Here is a 21,484-nt window from a genome sequence, read left to right on the forward strand (position 1 = left end):
AAGACTGGAGGATGGCAAATGTTGTTCCCTTGGTTTAAGAAGGGGATTTGGGACAACCCTGGTAATTATAGACCAGTGAGCCTTACTTCGGCTGTGGGTAACGTGTTGACAAAGGTTATAGAGATAGGATTTATATTCATCTGGAAAGGAATAATTTGATTAGGGATAGTCAACACTATTTTGTGAAGGGTAGGTCATGCCTTACTAACCTTATTGAGTTCTTTGAGAAGGTCAGAGAACAGGTGGATGAAGGTAAAGCAGTTGATGTGGTGAATGTGGACTTCAGTAAGGCATTTGATAAGGTTCCACATGATAGGCTATTGCACAAAATACAGAGTTTCAGGATTGAAGGTGATTTAGCAGTTTGGATCAGAAATTGGCTAGTTGAAAGAAGACAGCAGGTGGTGGTTGATGGGAAATGTTCATCTTGAAACTCAGCTACCAGTGGTGTGCTGCAAGGATCTGTTTTGGGGCCATTACTGCTTGTCATTTTCATAAATGATCTGGATGTGGGCGTAGTAAATTTGCAGATGACACTAAGTTAGGCAGAGTTGTGGACTGTGCCGAAGAATGTGGGTTACAGAGGGACATCGATAAGATGCAGAGCTAGGCTGAGAAGTGGCAAATGGAGTTTAATGCGGAAAAGTGTGAGGTAGCTCACTTCGGAAGAAGTAACAGGAATGCAGAGTACTGGGCTAATGGTAAAATTCTTGGCAGTGTAGATGAACAGAGAGATCTCGGTGTCCAGGTGCATATATGCCTGAAAGTTGCCACCCAACTTGATCGGGTTATTAAGAAGGCATAAGGTGTGTTGGCGCTTATTGGTAGTGGGATTGAGTTTTGGAGCTACAAGTCATGCTTCAGCTGTACAGGTCACTGGTAAGGCCGTACCTGGAGTATTGCGTGCAGTTCTGGTCACCGCATTATCAGAAGAATGTGGAAGCTTTGGAAAGGGCTCAAAGGAGATTTACTAGGACATTGCCTGGTATGGAAGAAAGGCCTTACAACAAAAGGCTGAGGGAACTGACGCTGTTTTGTTGGAGAGAAGAAGATTGAGAGGTGACTTAATTGAGATGTATAATATAATCAGAGGGTTAGATAGGATGGACAACGAGAGCCTTTTTCCTCGGATGGTGAAGTCTAACGCAAGGGGACATAGCTTTAAATTGAGGGCTGATAGATTTAGGACAGATATTAGGGGTAGTTTCTTCACTCAAAGAGGAGTAGAAATGTGGAACGGCCTGTCTGTAACAGTAGTAGACTCACTGACATTAAAGACATTTAAATGGGCATTGATATACACATGGATAATAATGGAATGGTGTGGGTTAAATGGACATCAGATTATGTTCACAGGCTGGTGCAACATTGAGGGTTCTATGTTCTATGACCGACTTTCAACAACCACAAGTATCTCCTTTTGTGTCAGATATAAGTCCAAGCAACAGTGAGTTTCCCCCTGATTCCACTGACTCAAGTTCTGCAAGAGCTGTTGGTGCCACGTCTGGTCAAATCTGGCTTTGATGTTAAGGACAGTCACTGTTGCCTCACTTCTGGAATTCAGCTTATTTGTCCATGTTTGAACCAAGGCATTAATGAAGTCAGGATCTAAGTGGTCTGGCGGAACACAAACTGAGTATTGCTGAGCAGGTGCTGACTGAAGGCACTGTTGCTGACACCTTCCATTGCTTTACTGATGATCAAGACTAGACTGATCTGGTAGTCATATAATTATGACTATATCAGACAATTTTCACTCTTTCTTGTGTTTGTGATACAACTGCAATAAACCATCATCTTTAGGCCTGCGGTTTTCCTGCAGTAAATGTTGGCCACTGGATGTACACTAGAGTCATGAATATGACTAACTGTTGGTGACTGAACACCTGAAAGCTCTGCGGTAATTTGAACATGCACTGATATCAGAAACTTACCACTCTCAGTTTTCCCCATCTGGGAGTGTGGTCATTTGTGATTCCTGCCGGATTTCTGGTTGATATTTCATAAACCAGTGACAAAAATCACAGACGACTAATTGTCATAATTCACTCGGCACTGATCCTTGAGTCTCAATACCCCCAGGATCATCACAAAAGTTCAAGATATAATCCTGTTACTGAAAGGCCTAATTTTCCAATTTAATGATTTCAGGTTAACAGACAACATTGACAAGGTTCTGTATTTAAGAAGAAACTATTACTCAATACAAATTATTCAGTTCTAACCTCAGATAAACAAAGTACAAATTATCAACTGATAATTTTCTCTGTTAACTACCAATATTAATCCCACACAAACGTAAACTGACATAGTCAAACAAAAGAACATTGAGCATATGGAGTAATAAAAAATTAAGGGAACACATTTCAACTAATTACCTATCTAGTAGATTTAATTAAGTGTCCTGTCTTTTCCCAAATCCTTATGATTACCAGTCCTCTTCTTTCCAAGACATTTGCTGCACATATGGTAGTTAGCACACTTCGTACTTGGTTATAGGAAGCAGTTTACAGGCAAATGATTTATTAGAGTGGTTAGCTATTTTCCATTTTTTTTCCGGGAACGACAAGCGAGAGAGAGAGAGAAAAAACAGAGGGCTGCTTTAGAGTCTTTCAGCTCCTGGTTTGTTCACACAAAGACTGTTCACCCACCCAGGTGCTAACCAGACAGTTGTTATCATGCTGAGTATTCCTGACCCGTACAACTGGGTCCGAAATTTTTTTTCAATCAAAAGGCTGGGCAGAACTGGCTTGAACGTAAATCCAGCAGCTTCCCCCATCGCTTGAAGATGCAGTGTAAATACATTGAGTTCTACGAATTTGTCTTAGAACTGCATCATCTCCTTCAAAAGTTTCTAGTTTAAAGTAGTATTCGTTTCCCATTTTGATGAACTAGAGATAAATAGAATGGAGGAGCTGATACTTAAATAGGAGGGTGTGGGTGGGGGTGGAGATGGGAGGAAGGTTACTGGGAAGGCAAGAGGTAGATGCAAGAGGAGAGGAGGGTGGTGTGGCTATGTGCTGATCATGTGGACAAAGGCAACAGAAACACTTAAAAAAAAACTTTCAGTTATGCCAAAACCGGTGATTGGATTTTGTGACTTGTTTGTAGAGAAATTTCACTAAAATAAACATTACTAAACATCACTTTAAGTACTTTTATTTAATTTGGCGCATTGTGATCTGATTGATTTCAATGTGTAAATATTACTGGATAATGTCTTCACTCATTTTACAATGTTTATGTTTCAATAATTGGGGATGGGGTGCTTGTCCAGGGACACAGAATCTGAGGAATTACTTATTTCTCTCTGGCAGCAACTGTAATCCATCTAGAGTTGGACTTATACCGACAACCTTGTTCTCGGATTCAGGGCATTGTTAGTTTAAGTCCCACTCCAGAACTTGAGCACAAAATTGATGGCTGAAACTACAGAGTAGTACTGAGGGATGAAAGAGAGTACAAAGATAGGAAGGGGCAAAGCCATGGAGTAATTTGAAAATAACCACAAAACTCATGAAAACCAACACTGAGCTCCCAGTGGGAAGAGTGGGTTATTCCTTAAATTTTTATTCCTGATACATTTTTGGAACTATATCTAAGCAATAGAATTTTCCTGAGTGACTGAATGAAAGCGCAACAGTCCATCAGCAGTAATAATTGAAAATGATCTCTTAAAATGTCCATTCTAGCTGACCACGGGGACGTTACTCCCTTTCACAGCTTCAGGAACCCAGATACAAAGACAACACTGACACCTACAGCTCCAACTAGCTACCACTTTAAATCGAATCAAATTTTCAGGCTGCCATGGGCTTGGAGCTAACATTATTAGAAATTTAATCTAATAGAACAGAAATATTAGAAGTTATTTTCAGCCATACCCTCTCAACTAAGTCAGAAGATTGCAATTTCACCCAGAGTCTGAGTACTGTTGCTTGATGTTCCAATGTAGTACTGAGGCAGTGCTGCACTGTTAAAGAAACAGTTAATGTTAATCCAAAATACTGTCTGCCCTCTCAGGTGAATCTAGAACATCTCTTGAGACTAGATGAACAAGGTATATATCCCTGGTATCCTGGCCAGTGTAGATCCCACAGTCACAAAAACAGATGGTCTGGTCAGTATTACATTAGTGTTTGTGGGATTTTGCCATGAGAAAACAAGGCTGCCATTATTCTGAAGTAGCAAACAGTGGCTAAATTTTACAAAACACATGATTGTCTAGATGATGCTTTTGGACAGCTTGAGTTTGTGAAACATTTGTACAGGACATACATGGGTAATTCTCAGGTAGATGCCAGTGTTGTCACTTGGTTAGAAGTATGGCTAGTTCTGGAGTTTGACTTCAATTCTACAGCCAAGATACAACTTTTGCTGTGGTCTGTGACATTTATTGATATTATTAGGAAAGAACTGAATTAAGTGAAAACTGAAATTAAAGCAAACTATAATATATGAAAGAGAGTACTTGGTTTTTAACAGCGTTGTTCAGAACTTAGTCAAAGCAACAAAAAAACTGCCTCTATTGTCACGTTTGATTAGATTAGATTAGATTACTTACAGTGTGGAAACAGGCCCTTCAGCCCAACAAGTCCACACTGCCCCGCCGAAGCGCAACCCACCCATACCCCTACATTTACCCCTTACCTAACACTACGGGCAATTTAGCATGGCCAATTCACCTGACCTGCACATCTTTGGACTGTGGGAGGAAACCGGAGCACCCGGAGGAAACCCATGCAGACACGGGGAGAACGTGCAAACTCCACACAGTCAGTCACCTGAGGCGGGAATTGAACCCAGATCTCTGGCGCTGTGAGGCAGCAGTGCCAACCACCGTGCCACCGTTTGCTTCAGGTTTAAATTTTTTTATGGGCTTGAGCTTGACAACTAGTCTTCACAACCACCTGAATTTGTTAAGAATGAAATGACGTTGAACTTTCTTTTAAAGGCATTCCTTATCAGTCTTATGTCTTATGATAACTACTTGTTTCCTGGTGCCTTCCTGGCTCTACAGCTTTCAGGCTACAGTTTTTGGAATAGCTGGTGACAAGTTTGCTGTCGGGAAGGGGCTCATTGCTCAGATCTCTCGTTTCTAGACAAAAAGATTTGTCATTAATTCTGACTGTCCTCCTGAAAAGCAACTGGAAGATTTCTTAATACTATGTTTCCACAGCATGTTGCATCTGCCAAGATCCCAGGGATAACTGCCTATATTTTGTGACACCTATACATACATCAGATTATTAGTCATTTGAACATCGCTAATCTTATATTTGCCCAAAAATGTTTATTTTCACATCGTGAATCATGGTAGAGAAAAATTTGCTTTTTCCACTTACGTAGTGTTTGTGCATGTATTTGTTTTGGGTTATCTTGAGAGGTAAGTTTTTTTTGTTTCATGTTACAAACTGTGTGTGTGTGTTAATTAGTTTTGCATCATCAATGAATAAGTTCTATTTCATAATAAATCAATAATTTTGTCCTCATTACTGAAACCTGGTCAACAGTTTTTTTTATTGTAAGTCTAATATACAGAATAGATACAACTAAACATATCAGGTAGCGGGAAAGGCAATTACATTGATGTTGTGGCTGTGCAGCAACGGGACTAGAGAGTGAAAGTGCACTCTTCCCATCTTGGACAGAATAGTAACATCCTGGACAAGTATTTTGGAGAACATAGTAGTTTGAGAAATGTGAGCATTTCAACCAGTAACTGTTTGATAGAGATAAAGCAATGATGCAGTCTAACCACCATGCTCTCTCAAACAGTTAATGCTTGAAATACTCACCATCAAAGATAATATCCAAGCTCCACTTCTAAAACTATGTATAAAGTTGTCCAGCTTATGTTAACACTTTGGATTTGTTTTCACGACATAGGGAGTTACTCTAATTCCTGTTTCATTTACGTTTCATCATTGTAAAAACCAAAATTTTAATAACAAAAAAGATTGCTGACATAATCATTTAAATGGAATAACAAATCATCTGCTGAAAACTTCTCCAGAGTCAACATCAGCCAGATAATTAACGCCCAGACAACTCCTGATGGGTCTGGAAGATTAACCGTTGTGTTTTAATCTGCTACAGGAACAACTGTCTCAAAGAAAATCCCTCACACAATACAATGCAAGTCACATCCATACCATAAAATTTATTAATAACCTTGCAATAATTTTTGCAAAGGCCCATAAACAGTCAGCCTTTGTCTCAATGATAATTGCTTCTCTTTCACCACATAGTTTCCATAGTTCTGAACACTTTTTAACTGTGTAATTCTGAAATAACAGACAGATCAGGGGTCAGTGCTGCTCCATTGCACATCTACTGATAAAATCTACACTTTTAACTCCACGTGACAATGGAGAAACCTTTGGCTTGTAAAATGCACCACTAACCTCTACTTGTGCACTCTTTAAGTAAACCTGCTTTCATCAAGTCAGTGAAACACAAATCACATTTCAGCAAAGGTTCCCCAAAAGCCTTTCAAAGGGCCTTTTAAAAATAAACTGTTGACAACTCTTCAACCAATCAACCCACCATGATAAAAATTGTAAATAGAGTCAAAGAGATATACAGCACAGAAACAGACCCTTCAATCGAACTTGTCCATGCTGACCAGATATCCCAACCCAATTTAGACCCACCTGCCAGCACCTGGCCCATATCCCTCCAAACCCTTCATATTCATATACCCATCCAGTTGTCTTTTAAATGTTGCAGTTGTACCAGCCTCCACCATTTCCTCTGGCAGTGAAAAGGTTGCCCGTTAGGTCTCTTTTAAATCTTTCCCCTCTCACCCTAAACCTATGCCCTCTAGTTTTGGACTCCCCCTGTCCAGGGAAAAGACTTTGTCAATTTATTCTATCCAGACCCTTCATGATTTTATAAACCTCGATAAGGTCACCCTTCAGCCTCCAACGCTCCAGGGAAAACAGCCACAGACTATTCAACCTTTCCCTATAGCTCAAATCCTCCAATCCTGGCAACATCCTTGTAAATCTTTTCTGAACCCTTTCAAGTTTCACAGCATCCTTCCAATAGGAAGGAGACCAGAATTGCACTTCTTAGTTTTATTTTGTATTTAAATGGATACTTTTTCACTGTTTATTAAGGATGACATACACTTTACTTGGAAATTGAAATTTAAAAATGAACGTTTAGATTTTTAGTTCTTTCTCAACTAAAAAGAAAAGTGGAACTGTGTAGTCACTTGTGATTACACAAGAGTAGATACATTTCCTGGAAGCTGATTCTAATTCTTTTTGTGAGATACATCAACACCAGATGTCCTTCCATTAAAAAGTAAATTACCCAGCAACACGTTTTGAATGGTTGATGAGGGGCAGTTTGTTACTGAACTGGGAGGAGAAAAGTCAGTTGGGACTCAGACCTTCAAGCCTGTGAGCAAGTGAAGTAACATTCAAAGAACTTGCAAAAAAATTCTAACTGAAGCCAAGATCAAGAAATAACTGAGCGGCTACTGAATTGAGGGACTTTTGCAGTCAGAATACCAACAAACTGTGACAAAGTCATCTCATTTCACCTTTAGGAGGGTAGATAAAGTTTGCATATTAGTTATTAACAATCTGTTTTTGCTACATGTTAGTACATAAGGTTGTTATAGGGAATACATTTTTTCCTTCAGAATGTGGCCACATTCAGGCAAGAACCATCCCAGAGATTCAATTGGTCGTTTCTGACACATGAGAACTCATGGGATGGTTGTTTTCCGTGCACTATTCTCACCAGGGTCATTTCTACATTTCCATGTATTTTTGTGGTGTGAAGAATTCCTGAATGTAAAAAAAAGTGCGTGAAATAAACCGTACTTCAGATTTAACTTTACCAATGTTGCTGTATTCCTTACAAAGTCAGAGTGCACAAAACGAGGAACTGGAGGAAATGGGCTCCCACAATTAACAAAATGGGATGAGTAAAACCACATTCAATTTCAGACAAGTGAGCAGTATAAGTAAAATTATTTGTTTTAAAACTCACAAAATATAACAATTGATTTCATAACCCTTCAGCATTGGTATTGTCATTCACACGTTGTTTTTATGGGAGTGTACGCTGCTTTTTGTTCTGTATACCAATCCCACTGAACATTCTTCACATTGAACTTATTTCAAATTTTACACTTGAAGTAATCCTCTGCAGGGGCCTTCTTTGGTGATCAGGTCAAAGGTTAAATTGAACTTCTTGAATGGACAGATGATGGAGAGGTTTGAGACAGACAGTGCTTTGGAACAACAGCTCTCCTGTGTGAGGACTGGAGAGTAAACCACACAGTCAACTTTCAGTGCAACTCAAGCAGCTGACTCCGCTCCAAGTCTGTGTGGAGACATAAATGTCTGGTGAGAGAGGAGAAAGTGGTGATACAATCCTGACACATGACGCACTGGGAGGTATACCATGTTGCTTCACTGATGTCCCAGGAAATCCAAAGATCCAGGAGATCTGACAATTGTGTGGAGACTTTATTACAGAACATACTTTGACCAGGTTACCTCCCTATGAGTGTGTTGATGGACCAGGAGATACACAGACTATACAAAGACAGTCACAAACATTGGACTCAATAATTTCTCCGAAGTTTGAATCCTGTGGACTCCCAGATATTTGAAGACATCACGAAAGGTTCATCACAAATACATTACTCCCCTGTGTGGACCCTCTGATAAAGCAAGAAGCTCCAATAATTTGAGAATTTAACCTCCGTGTGAATGCTTTGATGGCTGTGAAGAGTTGATAAATTCAAAAATGATTTGATACACATATCATACATGAATGATCTTCCCTATGTGAATAAATTGATGTCTGTATAGACTCAATGACTTCAAGAATGAGTTGTGACACAACTAATAAATGAATAGTTTCTCTTAAGTATGAATTCTCTGATGGAGCAACAGTCTCCAAGAGTTAGGGAATGATTTGTCATGCAACTAACACTTCAACAAGTTCTCTCCTGTGTGTACTCGTTGGTGTGTGCGAAGGTTCCCTGACTGTGTGAACGATTTGTCACACACCTCACACCTGAATGGTTTTTCTCCTGTGTGAACCCTCTGATGGATCAGGAGTCTTTGTGAAGTGGGGAATGATTTGTCACACACCTCACACTTAAACAACTTCTCTCCTGTGTGAATACGTTGGTGTGTACGGAGGTATCCTGCCTGTGTGAATGATTTGTCACACACCTCACACTGGAAAGGTTTCTCTCCTGTGTGGACGCGTTCATGAATGCGGAGGTTTGATGATGATGAGAATGATTTGTCACACACTTCACATCGGAACGGTTTTTCTCCAGTATGAATCCTCTGATGGAACAGGAGTCCTGATGACGTGGGGAATGATTTGTCACACACCTCACACTTAAACAATTTCTCTCCTGTGTGAATACGTTGGTGTATGTGCAGGTATCCTGCCTGTGTGAATGATTTGTCACACACCTCACAATGGAAGGGTTTCTCTCCTGTGTGCACACGTTGGTGTGTACGGAGGAATACTGCTCGCGCAAATGATTTGTCACACACTTCACACTTAAAGGGTTTCTCTCCTGTGTGCATACGTCGGTGTATGCGGAGGGATCCTGACCAGGAGAAAGATTTGTCACACAGTTCACAGCTGAATGGTTTCTCCCCTGTGTGTACACGCTGGTGTAGGGTCAGGGATCCTGAATGTGAGAAAGACTTGTCACATACTTCACAGTTGAATGGTTTCTCCCCTGTGTGAACACGTCGATGTAATTGGAGATTTCCTGACTGTGAGAATGACTTGTCACATAGGTCACATTTGAATGGTTTCTCCCCAGTGTGAATCCTCTGATGGAATAGGAGTCTTAATGAAGTGGGGAATGACTTGTCACAAACGTCACATTTAAACAATTTATCTCCTGCATGAATACGTCTGTGTATGCGGAGGTATCCTGCCTGTGAGAAGGATTTGTCACACACTTCACAATAGAAAGGTTTCTCTCCTGTATGGACACGTTGGTGTGTATGCAGGTATCCTGACTGCGAGAATGATTTGTCACACACCATGCATCGAAATGGTTTCTCTCCTGTGTGGATGCGTTGATGTACTCGTAGGTATCCTGACTGTGAGAAGGATTTGTCGCACACTTCACAATGAAAGGGTTTCACTCCCGTGTGGACACATTGGTGTATGCGAAGGTATCGTAACTGTGAGAATGATTTGTCACACACTTTACACTGGAATGGTTTCTCCCCCGTGTGGACACGTTGGTGGTCAAGGAGTTTTGATGACTGGGAGAATGATTTACCACACTGACTGCATACGAATGGCTTCTCCCCTGTATGAATGTGTTGGTGCATGAGGAGGGTTGATGACGATGAGAATGATTTGTCACACACATCGCATGTGAATGCTCTTTTTCCCATGAGAATGTGTTGGTTATTTATCAGATATGATGACCTTCAGAAATCAAGTTTATACACTACAAATTTGAACCATTTCTCCCAAGAATGAATGTATCAATGATTCATGAACGTAGGTGACTTTACAAAAACTCACGCACTGTTGAACGGTTTCTCTATCATCTAACTCATTTTGTTTTAACAGATTTTCAACAGGTGCACCTTGTTGACAGCTTACTTGCTTACACACATGAACTGCCTCTCACCTGTAGGAAAGAATCAGTGATTCATGAAGCTCAATGAATGATTGAAGTGTGAAGTCTTCCCACACTTGGAGTCACTCATACTTCTTCCCAGCTCAATCTGACTGATCACTCATTGGCAAACTTTGGTTTTGATGGAAGGCTCAGTACTGATCACTTTCAGATCTGTTGCTATGTCAACTCTCCTGAGCAAGAACAATTCACTGAGCAAGCGTCCGTGTTCAGCAGTGCTGTGAAGGGACGAGATGTCTTCCCACAGTTGTGCAGTTCTTCTTTGGGTGATGGCCAGGGTCTATCCTCTTTGTATTCTCTGCTGTCATACAGTGAAATCCTTCTGCAAAACAGGAAATGGAAACATGATTTCCTCGAATTCCCCCTCCTCAATAAACTGGTTGAATTCTTTGTCATTTCATCTTCGCATTTTCAAATTAGGGCTGTCGCTGACTCAATAGCATTTGTTGTCATTCCGTGGGCAGCACAGTGGCCCAGTGGTTAGTACTGTTGCCTCAATTCCCGCCTCAGGCGACTCTCTGTGTGGAGTTTGCACATTCTGCGTGGGTTTCCTCCGGGTGCTCCGGTTTCCTCCCACAATCCAAAACTATGCAGGTTAGGTGAATTAGCCATGCTAAATTGCCCGTAGTGTAGGGTGAAGGGGTAAATGTAGGGGAATGGGTCTGGGTGGGTTAAGCTTCGGCGGGTCTGTGTGTGGACTTATTGGGCCGAAGAGCCTGTTTCCACACTGTAAGTAATCTAATCTAATCTAATGTCCCTTCAGAATGTGATGCTGACCCATTTGAACTATGAAAGTCCCCGAGGTGGGGCAGAAGAATTACACCCAGAATGCAGCTAGGAATGAAATTCCAGGGGCTTTCCCCAGAGACAATGAACAGTGGAAAGGTTAATAACCAGCTTCCAAATTACACAAAAACCAACAATATGAAATCAGGAAGAATGCTCAAACACTTTGCAACTCCCAGATAGTTACACCTCACCCTCTCATATTCAGAAATGAGCCATCAACAAAACTCAGCCTGGAAATCAGAGAGAAATGCTTCCAATAAACACACTCAATATCCAACACACAGCTCCAGTCACACAGTTCAGCACAAAGCACCGAGTAAACAGCTCTCTCAGCTGGATCTTCTCACACAGCATAAGGGACAGGATAGTCAGACTGCCTGAAGATTGGTGTGGATATTATGGGATACAATTTGTATAAAAGCTGCTCCTTCACTCACCATCTCCTCACTTGGTTTTCAGTCCCTATAGGAAGTGAACCAGCTCTGGAAGAGGAAAAGGAGACAATGTTTCTGGAGCAACATGAGTTTCCAGAAACTTGGGAAACTGACCGGGGAAGTGGAGGTGACTTTGAGCAGCAGATCAGGTGGGGATTTAAACTTGTCACTGTCCCATCTGAATAAAACCTCACTTATTGCAGCTGCTGTCTCAGTTCTCCTGGTAAATGTTTGACAGAGATTTCTAGTGTGGGAATAGCATTCTTCATCAACGCATTCACACAAGGGGAGAAACCTGTTGCATCAGAGAATTCACACGGAGAAACCATTCAGATGTGAGGTGAGTGGTACTCTCATCGATACTCAGGAATTACCAAATCACTCACAATGTTTAGCAACCATTCAGGTGTGAGGCACAGAGCAAAGCTTTCACACGGTCACTGGATCTCCTAACATCCCCACACATGGGAAGGAAGAATACTTTGTGAGGGAGAGGGTATGTGTATAGCAGCTAGAGGTTAAGTGGATGTTATTAATCAATTGTTCTTGGAATTGAGAGAGGACATTCGAGGAGAATTTAAGGAATAATCCTTTGAACGCGCTACATCATTCAATTTAATCATAGCTGGTCTGTGTTTTAAATCTAACTTTGTGTCTTGACTCCATAACACTTCATCCCCTTGTCTAATAATGAACAAATCAATCTCAGTTTTAATATTTTCAATTGGCGTCCTGCTTCATGATTTTAATGGGGAGAGAGTTCCAGGTTTCCAGTCCCCTTTTAGTGAAGATGTGTTTGCAGACATCACCCTTAAACCTCCTCATTATTATCTCACTATCCAAGGTTCCAGACACACCTCCCAGGTGAAACAATGGTTTTCCTGCACTTCATTCAATTTAAGAAAAAGAAGGAATCATATGTCAGTTGTAGACAGCAGAGTTCAAGTAACTCCTGAGAAGAGTATAAAGGCAGTAGGAGGATACTTAGAGGGAAATTAGGAGAGTGAAATGGGGACATGAGATAGCTTTGGCAAATGGATAAATATACTCAGGACAAAAGGGTAAGTAGGGAGAGTATAGGGCCCCTTAAAGATCAGCAAGGCCGCCTATGCGTGGAACTGCAGGAGATGAGGGAAGTACAAAATGAGTACTATGCATCAGTGTTTACTGTGGAGAAGGATTTGGAAGATATAGAACGTGGGAAAATAAATAGCGACACATTGAAATATACCATATTGCAGAGAAGGTGCTGGATGGCTTAAAATGCATAAAGTTGGACAAATCCCTCGCACCTGAGGGGGTGTACCCTAAAATGTCATGGGAAGCCAGGGATGTGATTGTTGGGCCTCTTGCTGAGATATTTGTGTCATCAAAAGCCAAAGCTGAGGTGCCAGAAGACTGGAGGTTGGTTAATGTGATGCCACTATTTAAGAAAGATGGTAAGGAAAAGCCCGGAAACTATAGACCGGTGAGCCTGACAACGTTGTTGGGCAAGTTGTTGGAGGGAATCCTGAGAGACAGGGTTTACAGTATTTGGAAAGGCAAGAACTCATTATGGATAGTCAACATGGCTTCGTGCGTGGGAAATCGTGTACAAAGAGGATTGGCGAGGGCAGAGCGGGGGTGTAATCTATATATTCAGTAACGCATTCAATAAGGATGCTCATCTAGATTGTTTAGAAAGGTTAGATGACATGGAATACAGGGAGAACTCACCATTTATATAGAACGTAGAACATTACAGCGCAGTACAGGCCCTTCGGCCCTCAATGTTGCGCAGACCTGTCAAAATAATCTGATGCCCATCTAACCTACACAGTTCCATTTTTATCCATATGTATGTTAAGTGCCCATTTAAATGCCCTTAACATCGGCGCGTCTACTATTGTTGCAGGCTGTTACGCGCCCCTGCTACTCTCTGAGTGAAGAAACTACTCCTAATATCTGTCCTAAATGTATTACCCCTCAATTTAAAGCTATGTCCTCCCATGTTAGCCTTCTCCATCCAAAGAAAAAGGCTCTCACTGCCTACTTATCGAACCCTCTGATTATCTTATATGTCTCAACTAAGTCACCTCTCGACCTTCTTCTCTCCAACAAAAACAGCCTCAGTTCCCTCAGCCTTTGCTCATAAGACTTCCCTTCCATACCAGGCAACATCGTAGTAAATCTCCTCTGAACTCTTTCCAAAGCTTCCACATCCTTCCAATAATGTAGTGACCAGAATTGCACAGTACTCCAGGTACGACCTTATCAGTGTCTTGTACAGCTGAAGCATGACCTTATGGCACCAAAACTCAATTCCTCTACCAAGTGGGCGGCACGGTGGCAGCGCCGGAGACCCGGGTTCAATTCCCGCCTCAGGCGACTGACTGTGTGGAGTTTGCACATTCTCCCCGTGTCTGCGTGGGTTTCCTCCGGGTGCTCCGGTTTCCTCCCACAGTCCAAAGATGTGCAGGTCAGGTGAATTGGCCATGCTAAATTGCCCGTAGTGTTAGGTAAGGGGTAAATGTAGGGGTATGGGTGGCTTGCGCTTCGGCGGGTCGGTGTGGACTTGTTGGGCCGAAGGGCCTGTTTCCACACTGTATTCTAATCTAATCTAATCAATGTCAACACACCATATGTCTTCTTAATAACCCAATAAACCTGGCTGGCAACTTGCAGAGATTTATGCACCTGGACATCGAGATCTCTCTGTTCATCTACATTGCCAAGAATTTTACCATTAGTCCAGTACTCTGTTCTTGTTATTTCTTCCGAAGTGAACAACCTCACATTATTCTGCATTAAACTCCATTTGCCACTTCTCAACCCCGCTCTGCATCTTATCAATGTCCTTCTGATGGATAAAGAAGTGGCTCGAAGGTGGACACGCAAACGGCTGCTGCAACAGTAGTAGACTCACCAACATTAAGGGGGATGAATTTACGTTGCAGATTTGTATTTGCAGATAAATTGTATTTTGTTCAAAAAGCACACAATCTGTCAGTAGTCCATCCATGTGATATTTTATAAGTTCCGATAGAACCAGTCTGACTCAAGATCGGGATAAAGACAGACTCTGACCAGACTCACACCTTTAATGCCTTGTCGGAGCTGAGATGTCACCATTTTTATTCTGATAAAACATTAAGTTATCTCAGGACTGTGACTTGTAAGAAGTTAGGGATTTATACGTTAGTGAATTGAAACCTCCACCCGCATTCTATGTGATAAAAGACTTAACAATAATCTAGGTTTGTTCAATACACCGCATCAGTTGTATGACACTTTGATCTTTTCCTGTAAATTCTGTGTCCTATTATCCTGCCCCACTAGCAACCTGACAGAGCAGCACTCTGAAAGCTTGGACTATAGCCTGGTGTTGTGTGATTTTTAACTTTGGAGATAGAAGACAGAGTGTGATGGTAGAGGATTACTTTTCAGACTGCAGGCCAGTGACCAGTGGTGTGCCACACAGATTGGTGCTGGGTTGACTCCTTTCTGTCATTTTTTTAGTTGTTGTGGATATGAACAGAGGAGGTATAGTTAGTAAGTTTGCAAATTACACCAAAATTGGAGGTGTACTGGACAGCAAAGGGGTACAGTTAGGGTAAGTAGTCAAGATCTTTTCCCCAGAGTGGGCGAGTGTTGCCTTGATGAAATGAGCTGCCAGAGGAAGTGGTAGAGGCTGGTACAATTACAACATTTAAAACGCATCTGGATGGGTATTTGAATAGGAAGGGATTAGAAGAATGTAGGCCAAATGCTGACACATGGGACTAGATTTATCTAGCATATCTGGCCTGCATGATGAGTTGAACCGAAGGGTCTGTACATCTCCATGACTACTCTACTTGCTCCTCATAATGTGGTTACCTCCACTTTGAGACGATGGAATTCAGGCTGGACAACCACTTTGCAGAACACTGATGTTCTGTCAGTACATATGATCCCAAATTTTCAATTGCCTGCCACTTCAACACACCATCGTATTTCCATGCTGATCTCTCTGTCTTGAGCAGCAGTGCTCCAATGAAACTCAGCATGAACTGGAAGAACAGCAGCTCATTTTCTATTTGGAAACACCGCAGCCTTCAGGACTCAATATTGAGTTCACTAGTTGTAGGGCCTGACCACCTTATTCCATGTTCTTCCCCAATACACACACATCAGGCCTTGTCATCACTCGGGCTGGTTTCACCACAGCCAACCTATTTTCACCCCCTAATGGACCCCATTAGAGGCTTTTTTTTTAACTTGCCAGATTGACCTTTATGTTTCTTTGTCTGTCCAACTGCTGTTCTCTCTTTTTGGGTTCCATCTCTCCCTCTTATTTACTTCTTCCCCTCTTCCCCCCAAGGAGAAAGTGAGGATTGCAGATGCTGGAGATCAGAGTAGAAGAGTGTGATGCTGGAAAAACACAGCCAGTCAGGCAGCATCCAAGGAGTAGGAGAGTCGACGTTTTGAACATAAGCCCTTCATCATGAATAAGGGGGTGGCCCAACAGGGCTGAGAGTTAAATGGGAGGGGGTTGGGGCTAAGGTAGCTGGGAGTGCAATACGTAGGTGAAGGTGAGGGTGAAGGCGATAGGTCGTAGAGAAGGGTGGAGCGGATAGGTGGGAAGTAGGATGGATAGGTAGGACAGTACCAAATTGGAAGTTGGATTTCTTACCTGCACTTCCACATGTCATCTACTGTGTCCATTGCTCTCAATGTGGTCTCCTGTACATTGGGCACTCAGGATGCCAACTTGCAGAGCATTTCAGAGAACATCTCTGGACACCTATACTAGACAACCCCATCACCCTATGGCCAAACACTTCAACTCTCCCTCCCACTCTGCCAAGGACATGCAAGTCTTGAGTCTCCTCCAGTGCCAAACACTAACCACCCAACGCCTGGAGGAAGAGTGCCTCATCTTCTACCTTGAGACCCTCCAACCGCACAGGGTCAATGTAGATTTCACCAGTTTCCTGATTTCCCCTCCCCCCACTTTATCCCAGATCCAATCTTCTAACCCAGCCCCACTGTATTGAACTGTCCTATGTATCCACCTTCCTTCCTAGCTATCTGCTCCACCCTGCTTTCTGATCTATCACCTTCACTCTGACCTTCAACTATCACACTCCCACCTACCTTCGCCCAGCCCACCTATCTCCCATTTATCTCTCAGCCCTCTTGGGCCTCCCCCCTCATTCCTGATGAAGAAGTTATGCTCGAAACATCGAATCTCCTGCTTCTTGGATGCTGCCTGACTGGCTATGCTTTTCCAGCACCATGCTCTTTGAATGCCCCCCCCTCCCCCCAACCAATCCTTATTTTCAGCATGTATACCAACCTTTTCCTATCAGTCCTGATGAAGAGATTACTGGAGCCAAAACATTGACACTGCTTTCTCTCCACAGATGCTGCCTCACCTGCTGAATTTCTCCAGCTATTTCTGCTTTTGTTTGCCCTAATCTTAATGCCGTGGCCCTTGTTCTACACTATCACCAGAGGAATTTCTTTCTAGTTACTTGTTCAACTCATTGATTTTTAATACCTCAATTGGATCTTAATTTTAAACATTCAACAGAATGAAACCTCAGGTCTCTGCAACTTGTGCTCTCATTTAATCCTTTTAGCCTCAGGAACATTGTGCTAAATCTACATTGCACTCCGTTCAAAACCAGCATATCCTTCCCGAGGTGCAGTGCCCAGAACTGAACACAGTTCTCTATGTAGGATATAAACAGCTCTGGAAAGTTGGTACATAGCTTCCATGTGGACACAATTAGTTTTGGGGAGGAGAAGTTGTGGATTATGTTTTCTGTTCAGCATGGTCCTGCAGTAACCTACAGTTTTTTGACAGAGGAAAGCAGGACTGCTAATGCTTGATGTGGTCCAGTCAGATGCTTAAATGAGTTGTGTACCAGATACACCCAAAGCCTGACATTTCAGACTCCAGAAGCATAGCGATCAACCAGGAAGAAAATAAAATTAAACAAAAAACCATGGTCACTGAACTCAAAATCTTAACTCTGTTATCTCTCCACAGATGCAACTCGACGTGAGTTTATCCAGCAATTTCCGTTTTTGTTTGTTTCAGGAAAAAAATTAAGGTAATTTCGAGAGCAACCAGATTTTAGGGTGTATATAAGGGAAATGGTTAAACCAGATTGACAACTGCAGAAGCATTGTGGGGAATGGATTGCTAAAGGGCAGAGATCCTCGGAATTAGAAAGTACTGTCCAAATCATCCAGGGGAAGAGGGTCTTCCAGAAATGGGAACTGATTGATCCATTACACATGTGACCTCTATAACCATTGTTTGGATTGTATGATGGGAACGAGCTCCAGCCAGTGTCACTAATGTTTAGTGTCATTTCTAACCATTGAAATTGGGAGCCAGAGTAAATCAGAGAATCAGAGAGTCCTACAGTATGAAGACGGATCCTTTGGCTCAAACTGGTCCATGCTGATCAAAATGTCCATTCACGCTCACCCTATTTCCCTGCACTTGGCCCATATCCTTCTAAACCTTTCCTTTCCATGTATATGTCGAAATGCTTTTTTAAATGTTGATAATGTGTCTACCTCAGACCACTTATGCTGGCAGCTCATTCAAGAGGTGTAACACCCTCTGTATAAAAAAGTTCCCTTTCATTCTTTCCCCTCCAACCTTACACTGATGCCCTCTAGTCCCCAATTCTCAACCCTAAGAAAAAAAGACTGCGCACATACACCCTATCAATGCCTCTCATGATCTTATACACTTCTATAAGATGCCCACCTCAGTCTCCTACACTCTAAAGAATCCCAGCTTGTCCAACCTCTCCCTATAACTCCGTCCCTTGAGTCCTGGCAACATCCTTGTAAATTTCTTCTGCACTCTTTCTCGTTTAATAACATCCTTCCTATAGCACTATGATCTTGAAAAAACTTCTATCTGTGCTATTCTGAGACTTTCTCAAGATGTGATTGTGTGTGTTAGTAAAATGCACCAGCTTTCAGGTGTGGGTATGGGGTAGAATCAGATCCTGCTTTAGTTGGGGATGTGAATGATAGACAGATCCTCTTCAGGGCCAATGGGCTGAGGAGTGGCAGATGGAGTTTAGTTTCGATAAATGTAAGGTGCTGCATTTTCAGAAAGCAAATCTTAGCAGAACTTATACACCGTGGGCGGCACGGTGGCTGTGGGCGGCACGGTGGCACAGTGGTTAGCACTGCTGCCTCACAGCGCCAGAGACCCGGGTTCAATTCCTGCCTCAGGTGACTGACTGTGTGGAGTTTGCACATTCCCCCCGTGTCTGCGTGGGTTTCCTCCGGGTGCTCCGGTTTCCTCCCACAGTCCAAAGATGTGCAGGTCAGGTGAATTGGCCATGCTAAATTGCCCGTAGTGTTAGGTAAGGGGTAAATGTAGGGGTATGGGTGGCTTGTGCTTCGGCGGGTCGGTGTGGACTTGTTGGGCCGAAGGGCCTGTTTCCACACTGTAAGTAATCTAATCTAATCTAATCTAATCTAATCTTAATGGTAAGGTCCGAGGGAGTGTTCCTGAACAAAGATACCTTGTAGTGCAGGCTCATAGCCTGGGTTGGAGGAGTCCAGAACTAGAGGGAATAGGTTTAGGATGAGAGGGGAACGATAGAGGGGAAAGAGACCTAAGGGGCAACTTTTTTCTGCAGAGGGTGGTACGTGTATGGAATGAGCTGCCAGAGGAAGTGGTGGAGGCTGGTACAATTGCAACATTTAAAAGAATAGAAAGGGTTTAGAGGGATATGGGCTGGGTGCTGGCAGTTGGGACTAGATTGGGTTGGGATATCTGGTCGGCATGGACGAGTTGGACCGAAGGGTCTGCTTCCATGCTGTATATCTCTATGACTCTCTAAGTGAGGGTGTTTGACTTACCAAGGGGAAAGTCTGCACTCTCCTGTCTGGGAGGACAACTACCTTGAGTATGGGGAGGGAGGGGGAGGAGACAGGGAAGTGAATTTTGACAGACCTTATTTCTCTTAGGCAATCGTATCTTGATATAATACAAAATGATTTGTTCACCTTACACTCTTCCAAGATTCATTTCAAGTTCTGGGAAAGATCTTGAATTATTTTCAAATGTTTTGTTATTTTCATTAATTTCAACTTTGCTTCACGTTGAATATTGATTTGTTGTTTTCCTGTTATTTTATGAATCCTCTGTGTCCATTTGTAATTCTCAGTAAATTAAATTTTGAATTCATCTAATCTACCTGACCTGTCAGCCTGGTGTCTTCCTCTTCACTGAAACACTCCGGATCCTACAGTTAGAATGTTGTACACGACATATTGGTCGATGTCACTGTGGTCTGGGATATTTCTCCATCAATGTGTTTATAATTGCCATTCAAAGGAAGCAGAACCTTTCCTGAAGTCAGAAGAAAAGACTTACATTTATAAATCATCATCAACCACAAATTAAGCTGTTGGAAAGCAGCATCTCCTCTAGTTCAGTGCTTTGAGAATGAAGCGACTCTTGTAATGTCACAAACATTTTGTTAAGAGCAAGTTCCCACCATTCCCAAATTGCTGAAGACCAGACATTTTTTTTGTGATGTTGCTTAGAGTTCATATTGTACTGGAAACCAAGTCAAGTCCCAAGGCTATGTCCAAAACACTTTGTCCCCTGTAAACTGACAGCCTGAAAGTCTGATTCAATATAAAGTGGTACCTAGTTTGAGTTGCATGTGTCAGTGCTGTCTTTGTGTCTGGGTTCCTAAGCAGTGAATGATGGTAAAGTCCCTGGTGTCAGAAGAAGTGAAACTGATGTAGAGAAGTCAGTAGACTCCAGGATCGAGGGGTGGCAAATTGAGTTTAATTTTTTAAAACATGTGAGGTGTTGTATCTTGATAAGGCAAACCAGGGCAGGAATTATACTGTTAACTGTAAGGCCTGGGGTGTGTTGCCAATTGAAGAAAGCTAGGGGTGCAGGTGCATAGTTCTTTGGAAGTGGAGTCATAGATAGACAGGGTTGTGAAGAAGATGTTTAGAATGCATGCCTTCTTTTGTCAGAACATTGATTATGGGATGTCATGTTGCGGCTGTACAAGACATTGGTTAGGCCACTTTTGGAATACAGCATACAATTCTAGTCACCCTTCTATAGGGAGGATGTTGTTAAACTTGAGAAGATGCAGAAAAGAGTTACAAGGATGTGGCTAGGACTGGAGTGTTTTGAGTTATAGGGAGGAGCTGAATCAGCTGGGGTTTTTTTCTCTGGAGCGTTGGAGGCCGAAGGGTGACCTTATGATGGTTTATAAAATTACAATGGGCATAGATAGGGTGAATACCCAAGGAGTTTTTTTCCTGAGGTGGAGGAGTCCAAAACTAGAGGGCATAGATTACAGGTGAAAGGGAAAAGATTTAAAAGATCTGAGGTATCACTTTTTAACACACAGGGTGGTACATGTATAGAACATGCTGACAGATGAGGTAGTGGAGGCAGGTACAATTACAATATTCAAAAGGTATCTGGACTGGTATATGAAGAGGAAGGGTTTAGAGGAATAGAGTCCAAATGCTGGCAATGGGACTAGGTTACGTTGGGTTGTCTGATTGGCGCATATGAGTTGGACAGAAATGTCTCCTTCTGTGCTGTATGATT

At 42.3% G+C, this 21,484-nt stretch overlaps 1 protein-coding gene across 4 annotated transcripts; it reads right to left on the bottom strand.

Moving 5' to 3' along the window:
* Nucleotides 1–7,900: 7,900 nt before the first annotated feature.
* Nucleotides 7,901–20,909, bottom strand: LOC122541588 (zinc finger protein 227-like). 4 transcript variants are annotated; one of them, XM_043678437.1, is made up of 3 exons: nt 20,552–20,909; nt 20,099–20,521; nt 7,901–10,985 (listed from the first exon to the last, which is right to left on the bottom strand). In XM_043678437.1, exon 3 carries the CDS (start codon nt 10,410–10,412, stop codon nt 8,958–8,960), a length of 1,455 nt encoding a protein of 484 aa, XP_043534372.1. In that variant the 5' UTR covers nt 10,413–10,985; nt 20,099–20,521; nt 20,552–20,909; the 3' UTR covers nt 7,901–8,957. The 4 variants fall into 4 exon arrangements, with proteins under 4 accessions (XP_043534372.1, XP_043534373.1, XP_043534371.1 ...); XM_043678438.1 differs by lacking the exon at nt 20,552–20,909 and having other exon boundaries at nt 20,099–20,527; XM_043678436.1 differs by lacking the exons at nt 20,099–20,521; nt 20,552–20,909 and adding an exon at nt 11,890–11,930.
* Nucleotides 20,910–21,484: the final 575 nt, after the last annotated feature.

Source organism: Chiloscyllium plagiosum, chromosome 37, assembly GCF_004010195.1.
Source record: "Chiloscyllium plagiosum isolate BGI_BamShark_2017 chromosome 37, ASM401019v2, whole genome shotgun sequence".
In the NCBI taxonomy this organism is placed as follows: Eukaryota; Metazoa; Chordata; class Chondrichthyes; order Orectolobiformes; family Hemiscylliidae; genus Chiloscyllium; species Chiloscyllium plagiosum.